The sequence below is a fragment of the Piliocolobus tephrosceles genome, chromosome 2 (assembly GCF_002776525.5).
Source record: "Piliocolobus tephrosceles isolate RC106 chromosome 2, ASM277652v3, whole genome shotgun sequence".
NCBI classification, from domain to species: Eukaryota; Metazoa; Chordata; class Mammalia; order Primates; family Cercopithecidae; genus Piliocolobus; species Piliocolobus tephrosceles.
Window position 1 is genome coordinate 81,358,431 of NC_045435.1, and position 9,108 is coordinate 81,367,538.

General features: G+C 42.7%; 1 protein-coding gene across 1 annotated transcript in view; it reads right to left on the reverse strand.

Moving 5' to 3' along the window:
* Positions 1 to 5,273: 5,273 nt before the first annotated feature.
* Positions 5,274 to 9,108, reverse strand: part of CACNA2D3 (calcium voltage-gated channel auxiliary subunit alpha2delta 3) — a 958,661-nt gene continuing 954,826 nt past the window's right edge. Inside the window, exons 36-38 of the mRNA XM_023189561.2 lie at positions 6,254 to 6,366; positions 5,952 to 6,034; positions 5,274 to 5,688 (exon numbers count right to left, since the gene is read on the reverse strand). Coding sequence (XP_023045329.1) covers positions 5,596 to 5,688; positions 5,952 to 6,034; positions 6,254 to 6,366 — 289 coding nt within the window. The 3' untranslated portion in view covers positions 5,274 to 5,595. The remainder of the gene's footprint in view (positions 5,689 to 5,951; positions 6,035 to 6,253; positions 6,367 to 9,108) is intronic.

A 9,108-nucleotide genomic window follows, 5' to 3' on the forward strand; every position in this document is an offset into this window, starting at 1 on the left:
GGTAAAAGTGTGGAGTAAGGCCCTGTTTCTCATCGGCCCTAGTATCTTTGGGTAACTTGCTTGTTGAGACTGAGTGCATCCAAGATTTAGTGGTCCCAAGATTTACATGAAATGTTGTAAAGGGCTCTGCATAGTACCTCGTAAACAGAAGGTTTTGATAAATAATATCGTGTGGATGGTTTATTCATTCATTCAGCGAATGCTTTCTGGGTGTCACTGAAGTTGGGAAGTTACTCCAAGCATTGAGGATACAACAATCAACACAGATGAGTCCCTGCCACATAGGGTATGAGGAGGGGACTCTGGTCGTAAATGAGAAAATGACAGATCCGAGTGAGTACTGTGGTGTGAATGAAACAGTAGGCAGTGAGAGAGCATTCCTGGGTGTTCGGTGGAAAACTGCTGAGGCCTGGATAACAAGAAGGAGGCTGCCATCTGAATAGTTTAAGATATAATGTAGCTAGATTGCTATTTTATTGAATCTGTAGTTTACTCTCTTACACTATGGAAGAGATTCCCAACATTGATACAGTCAACCTCCACAATTTAGATGTCAATGGGGATCCTGAAGGTTAATGGCCTCTATTAATTTGTAAAGACAAAATCCCTAATAATCCTTAAGGATTAGAGTAGGGTTCCTCAACACTGGCACCGTTGAAATATTTGGCCGAACAATTCTTTGTTATCGGGGGCTGTCCTGGGCTTTGTAGGATGTTAGCAGCATCACTGGCCTCTGTCCACTAGATGCCAGTAGCACTGCCCCTTCCCCTACAATGTGTCTTCTGCCATTGCCAAATGACCCCCACGGGGCAATGTTGTCTAGGTCTGTAACCACTGGATTAAGGGAAACGATGCCTGCAAAGTCCCCAGCAGGAATTTTGGTCACTAGAAGCTGCATGTGTGTGACGAAGTCATATTAGTAGAAATGCCTCCAGCTGACTCTCCAGCAAATATGGGCCAATTAGAGACATCTTTTGCAAAGCTTCCAAATTGCAGACACTGCAAATGGCCCTCAGGGGCCTGTTAAATTATTATGACCTCCAATATTGATAGTAATAAAGCTGTGCTCTTTCTGCCTATAATTTTAATATTTTACTAAACTATACAGTCTCCTATAACAAGAGCTATATTATTATCCTCTACAGTGCTGTACTGTTCATAATTTAAATAATAATGTACCTTTCCTCATCCTAAACTACTTCACACATTAAATAGCAGTTTTTACCAACACCATTACAATCCTATTTTAGTGTGCTACGTTATTCTAATTCTGTGTTCCTTTCGATACTGCTCATAAAAGGACGGCACATGGAGCTGGCCAGTCTTTAATTTTAGGACACATGGAGGTATCATTGCATTGTCTTGTCTATGCTGCATTTTAGTATTCTACCCTCAATAAATATTGCAATTGTTCTACTATAATTTTATGAATTTTACCTAGTATATACATACAATGACTTTTATAATTATACATGTATATACATACATATACGAAATATTTCTATATTTTAGGAAGAATGTCGCTACACTATGATTAGCTATAGATGCCTTCTGAATCCGTTACAAACTATATTGAATGTCACAGCCTATAACTTTAGTAACTGTGCTATATAATGCTCTATTACACTATATCACATTAATTAGTGGTAAACTGTACATTTTAATAAAAAGTTCTCTGATAAGTTACCTTTGGATATGTTTGGTATCAATCATATTAATATTGCATACAGAAATCTACTGCAAATTTTGGCAAGACGACATACTCTAGAATAGCTTAAAGAGAGGGAAGAAACTATGAAATATTTTTTGGGGACAGTGGGATAGAAGTCGACTCAGGAAAGAGTATGTCTCAGGGTGCTTACTGGTCTGCCCAGGTATGCTAGGCAGCCCACATGTGCCCAGGTAGCCATAAAAGTGCCATTGTGGCTTGTGTGTTCTAAGTGAGATTATGTGGAGAAATGAAGACAGGGGAGGGCTGCTGGGCAGCAGACAGTGGCCTGGAAGTGGGGGGACAGGAATAGCAGCCGCACTCAGGGAGGTGAGTTGGCAGGCTGGTATTAGAGAGCAGGGAGTTGAGGCCAAGCAGTTTGGAGAGATGGCAATAAGATCAGTGGGTAGGAGACACGGTATGTCATAGTACAAAGTTATTGGCAATTCATTCATCCATTCAAAGTGGTTGAGTGCCTTGACTTGGAAGCAAAATTGCCTGGTTTCTAATCCCAACTCTGCTCCTTTCCAACCATGTGACCTTTGGGAGCATTACTTTCCCCCTTGTGCCTCCATTTCTCCATCTGTATAATGAGGATCAGAATCACATCTACTTCCTAAGTGTGCTGTGAAAATCCCATGAGTTAAACAAGGAAGTCACTTCAAATGGCACCAGGTAGAGAGTCAGATCACAGTAAACAGTAGGTGCTAGCTTTGCCATTGTTATTGGTTTTAGTTGTATTATAGGCCAGGCACTGTTCTGGGAGTTGGAGATGAAGTCCCAAACGACAGAGGAGTCCTTGACCTTACGGAGCTGGAATACAGTAGTTGAAACTGAAAATAAAATGATTCCAGATACTGATATAAAGGAAAAGTAAAACCAGAAGAGTGGGGCTAGGGGAGAAGAGCAGCTGTACCAGGGGTCTCTGAGGAAGGAATTTTTGAAGGGATCATGGATGTTGGGAAGGAGCAGCTGCATGAAGACCAGGGTCTAGAGCCCTCCAGGCAGAGGGCACGGGAAGAACAAAAGCGCTGAGTGGGGACCATGCCTGGCATTTTCAAAGGCTTGGAGGTAGAGCCGTGGAGCACAGCGGGTCTGGGGCAGAGCGGCACAGGATGGCGTGGGAAAGGGAGGAAGAGTCCAGAGCCAAGGCCCTGTAGGCCCCATAGCTCAGTGGATGCAAACCTGGCTTCATATTAACATCACCTGGGGAGTTTTAACAAAAACTAAAATGTCTGGGTTCTGTCCCAGAGTTTTTGTTTGTTTGAGATGGAGTCTCGCTCTGTCACCCAGGCTGGAGTGCAGTGGCACGATCTCGGCTCACTGCTACCTCCTCCTCCCAGGTTCAAGCGATTCTCCCACATCAGCCTCCCGAGTAGCTGGGATTACAGGCGCCCGCCACCATGCCCGGCTAATTTTTGTACTTTTAGTAGAGACAGGGTTTCACCATATTGGCCAGGCTGGTCTCCAACTCCTGACCTCAGGTGATCTGCCCACCTCCACTTCCCAAAGTGCTGGGATTACAGGCATGAGCCACCATGCCCAGCCTGCCCCAGAGATTTTTGAAAGGTCCCTGAGTCATTCAAACACACACAAGACTTGGAGAACCCCTGCTGTGGACTACAGTAAGGGATGTGTATGTTTTTCTAATTGCACTGGGCAAGGCTAGGATCAGATATTTGTTTCTGAAAAACTACTCTGGTTGTTGTGTAGAGAACCAACCGTGGCGTGGGACTGGGTGGTCGCTGACAGTGGAAGACAGGATACCAATGAGGACATAGGTCTTCAGAGACCCAGGACAGGGGGTAGTGACTGGGAAGAGGATGGCAGCAGTGAAGGGCTGGGAAAAGTGGTGGTCAGGTTTGGTGTTTGAAGGGCAGAGCTCATGAGACTTGATGCAAGGTGGGCTGCGGGGGAAAGCGCAAATAGGGTGGCCCCAAGGTTTGGGGTTGGAGTTGAGTCAGTGGGAAGAAAAAAGTTTAATGGAGGGGGATCATGAGTTGTGCTTAGGACACATTAAGTTGGAGAAAATTATTCAATTTCCAAGTAGATAAATAGAATGTCCAGTTGCTTGGAGCTCTTGTGAGAACAGCAAACAGAGGTGCCTGGTGGGTCAGTTACACGAATGTAATCCCTGATAAGGGCGTGAGGCACAGCGTGACTCAAGGATGCTATATTTATGCCACAAACAGTTTAACAAAAATGATGTTACTCCATCGTTTAAAATGAGACTGGGAGTGGAATTATACGCAATTATATTACATGTATTGTGCATCATTTGCATTAAATTATGAGCATTATATCATAATACACTTGACTTATTGTTGCCAGTTTTTAAGAACTGTAATGGAGAATCATAGGTTATGTCATGTTAATTTTTGTTAAAATTTAATTAGAATATGATTTCTCTTATAAATCCCCTAACTTGCTCTTTTTAAAAATCACCTAAATTTTTCTATAAATCACCTAGATCTGTGATAAATTCATCTTTCTTAGTATTAAGCGCAATTTTCCTCTGGCCATCACCTTAGGCATAAATAGAATGTCTTTATACTTGTGACTTTATGGGTTTAGAGTCTTATCATTCCAGTTTAATAAATTGTGGCTCCTTATCTGATATCAATATATCAGTGTAAATGTAATATATCTTTATATTTGTATGAGCAACAAATGAATGTATTCATTTACCACGTGCACTGAGTGAATAATATCAATTGTCACAATTCCATGGCCCCATGGCTGTTGAGTTTGGCAAGTTTGTCTGTTACAGTATTGTTATGTTGAGAACAAACAGCACTGGAGGCATAGTAATTTTAAAAGTTACAACAATGTTGTGGAATCCTTTTAGTATAAAGCAGTACAGTGACATCAGTTTTTCTAAACTAGCAAGAGGATAATGTGCCCCCTTTTAAAAGAGTTTAAGTAGGATTCTCTGGATAACTGTTAGATGTCTGTCCTATAAAGTAAGGCATTCTCTACTCTGCCTAGGCATGGAAATTATTCCACTTTATTTAGTAATCATGATCCAGTGAAATCTGTTTTCTTTGCGTCAAGAGCCAGTGTTTAGAAATGCTTACATGTCTGGGTAGTTTCATCTCTTATAATACTTGAGATCTAATTTCATATCTTGTTTATGGGGAAAGCCAGAAGCCAAATTTATAATCATTGTACTTTTCCTCCTTCAAGTCTCCTCAGACCAAATTCCTAGGATTTATGACTTCTTTACTTCTATTCCCAAATAATTCACCACTTGAGTATGATGAAAGCGTGTGTTCGCATCCAAATGATGATTTTCATTGAAGTTTAGTTCAACAAAATTCAGGGTTCTACATAATAAACTCTTCCCATGTAGATGATATTTTGATTTACTTCTATAAATATTTTTATAACTGAGAGTGAAGCATCTAAACAATTGTTAAATATGTGCCTAGAATCTGCTTTAGAACAAAGGCTCTGCCAACAGCCATCATTTCCTGGTTTCTAGAATGGAGACCTTTTTCCCCATGCATTGTTTTCAGTTGGTATTCTCAGCAATAAAGTGATGATCAAATCCAAACATGGAGACTATGATTTTCATACACTTTATTTAAAAAGTACACAGTTTTAAATTGGTTTCAATAGGTTACAAGCAGAAGGGACACTGCCTATCACTTGCGGTCCCATTTCTGATGAAGGGTGATTATCATGTGGCAAACTCACATTTGCATGACTGGCAAAGTAAAAAGATAACTTTTTGTCAACATATCTTAAGAGTTTATATCACGCACAGTTTAAAATCATGATGAGATGCTGATGGTTGGACTATATTCATGTCTTGTATGTTGCACCATATTTTGGTTCACAGTTTATCCATGATTTAGCATGCCAAGAGAACATCTCAGTCAGTGTCACCTTGAGAAGAGCATCAAAAGCAGAGGGAGCAGAAGAAGGACTGTCTGGGCCCGGAGACTCGGCACACCCCCACACTCCCTTGCATTCTCCTACAGGGAAAGGCAGGGGTTGGTTAGCTGCAAATGGACTCCAGGACACCTTCAACTTTCCAACCATGTGGATTCCCCAGATCTCTCTCCCCTCTCTAATGTAAGAACAAAGTCTTCTGGGACCTAGATGATGTGCGGATTCAGTTTACTGAAAAGGATTATTTTCTCATGAGTAAACTTTTCAGCTGTAGTTCTTTGACCAGTGTGAGACTCTCATGGTGATTCTGATGGGAAAAGGAAACAGGAACAGTTCTCAGACTTACCTCAGGATGGAAGCCATGACAGGATTCTGGGCGCCTTCTGATCTTCTGGGCCTTTAGACGTTCACACTTAAGGGATTCATTATGTTGACTGTAGTTAAGGCATGTTTCCAAGGATTGCTTTTTTCTACTCTGCATTTCAGAGGTCAAAACTTGGTAATGACAACTCTCTTAACTACTCTCTCTCTCCAACAGTGGAAAGGATGTAATTTTCCTTCTCTAATATTTCTCCCCCAGGTTTCCTTACTATTGATCCCCCTTACTGGTTTCCGTGGTAGTGACTGAACCTGCACACAAAAGGATATACCTGATTTCAATGGGCGCCATGGTGATGGGGGCCACAGATTCACAGAGGCAGCTGCTGTCCACCACCACCATGAACAGGTTGCTGCTTGGGATTTGCTGGATGACAAAGGATCTGTTGGAACAAGAGGTAGTGAGACAGTCATTTACTATCCGTCAATTAAAGAGTCAAGAGGAAGACTTCTCTCCTGGGTGGTAGCAACTACCATATTTTGTAAAGCAAATTTTGGAGACTGTTTTACTACTAATGTTACCTTTCTTCATGAGGCTTTTCACTTATAAATACCTAGCTTCACTAGGAAAACAATAGCTATAATGACATGTGGCTCATACAACTCACCTTGGAAAGATTGAAATGCTATAGGTACAAAACACAAGAGTCAGAGTTGGCTGAATCACCTGTTTCCAAAGTTTAAGAGGTGAGACTTTCAAAGACTAATTTCCTTCTCCCAGAGCCTAAACATTACCCCAAGTTACATTTGATGTTCCTCTAAGTGGCATTTTCTCTCCTCTTTCCCTCAAGGATAGAGTGAAACTATGTCATACCAATGGCAAAAAAGAGGTAGTGAACTTCTTAAGAGCCTTCCTTATACTGCTTTGCACAATGTCTGCCCAGTATACAGGAACAGTGTTTTGAATGAGATTAATGCTGGTCATTTATGAGGTCCCACACTTCCCAGAGCACAAGTTCTGTAAGAACCAAGGCTGTATAGCTGCTCTGACCTCCTGATCCATCAGTATAGTTAGTCCAACTTAAGCAAGCTTGGCAGTGCCTCCTTCTCACACTGCCCAATGTGGTGAAGTGACAAAGACACTATAAAATAGTCCTTTTAACACAAAACACTACTGACTCTTTGGAGGAACAATGAGGGATCAAAATCTCATATTCTTCCAGAACCAACAGATTAGCTAAATAATTTTAACTCCAGGCTTAGAACCCCTATCACATAACTTTCATAATATTTCATTAAATTCAGTTTAATAGATTTTAACTTAACAAATGGACATTAACAAAATTGTCAGTCTCTCCAAAGGTTTTATCTTCATTTGCCTTTCTCGCAATAAATCTGTTCCATTCTTTTGAGTATATCACCATGGTGAACTAAAATCATGCAATGAAGAAAAGTTCTTCTGCTTTATGGGATGTTATAAAGAAGGGAAAGGAACTCCCCACTTTTTAACCTGTTGTCACCTCCTATGTTGAATGATCCATGAATGCCTCTGAGACTGCAACACAATTGACTTCTTTTCTATAAATGCCCAATGCCCATCTAATATCCCACAGTTATGTTCATTTTCTTCATCTGTAGTAGGGAACAGGGCTTGCCACGGTGCAAAGATGTTTCCTCAATGCCTTAACCACTATCCACACTGGGACACCTACTGTCTGCCCTTCCCACTCTTGTCTAGAACTGTATCTGGCTTCAGAAAAATATTCAATCTTGATGACTGTTTTGCTAATTAATTCCATCTATATCTATATCTATATCTATATCTGCTTTATCTTCCCTCTTTAACACTAGACTCTCGCCTATGCAACAATGTTACTCCAGCAATTGGCCTCTTCTGAATGGATTTTGCCCATCAACATAAATATATTCTACCTGAGATATCTCTCTTCAGAGAGCTCACAATTTCTATCCTGGAGGTGGCAGGTTAATAGAGTCTCAAAGAAAACCACAAAACCAAGATCACAAAACACTCAGAAGAACAAATGGCTGACTAGAAGATTAAGCCAATTGTGTCTGCCAGATGAACAATAAGGGGGAAGAGATGAAAATATGACGTAAGAGGAGGGCGGAGCAAGATGGCCGAATAGGAACAGCTCCAGTCTCCATCTCCCAGCACCAGCGACACAGAAGACCGGTGATTTCTGCATTTTCAACTGAGGTACTGGGGTCATCTCACTCGGGAGTGCCGGACAATCGGTGCTGGTCAGCTGCTGCAGCCTGACCAGGGAGAGCTGAAGCAGGGCGAGGCATCGCCTCACCTGGGAAGCGCAAGGGGGAAGGGAGTCCCTTTTCCTAGCCAGGGGAACTGAGACACACAACACCTGGAAAATCGGGTAACTCCCACCCCAATACTGCAGAGCAAGCACACCGGCACACCATGAGAATATATCCCATACCTGGCCAGGAGGGTCCCATGCCCACGGAGCCTCCCTCCTTGCTAACACAGCAGTCTGCCGCAATCTAACCGCAAGGCAGCAGCGAGGCTGGGGGAGGGGCGCCCGCCATCGCTGAGGCTGAAGTAGGTAAACAAAGCCGCTGGGAAGCTCGAACTGGGTGGAGCTCACAGCAGCTCAAGGAAAACTGCCTGTCTCTGTAGACTCTGCCTCTGGGGACAGGGCACAGCTAAAAAATAACAGGGGAAGCAGCAGAGGCCTGTGCAGACGTGAACGAATCTGTCTGACAGCTTTGAAGAGAGCAGTGGATCTCCCAACACGGAGGTTGAGATCTGAGAAGGGGCAGGCTGCCCGCTCAAGTGGGTCCCTGACCCTTGAGTAGCCTAACTGGGAGACATCCCCCACTAGGGGCAGTCTGACACCCCACACCTCACAGGGTGGAGTACACCCCTGAGAGGAAGCTTCCAAAGCAAGAATCAGACAGGTGCACTCGCTGTTCAGCAATATTCTATCTTCTGCAACCTCTGCTGCTGATACCCAGACAAACAGGGTCTGGAGTGGACCTCAAGCAATCTCCAACAGACCTATAGCTGAGGGTCCTGACTGTCAGAAGGAAAACTATCAAACAGGAAGGACACCTATACCAAAACCCCATCAGTACGTCACCATCATCAAAGACCAGAGACAGATAAAACCACAAAGATGGGGAAAAAGCAGGGCAGAAAAGCTGGA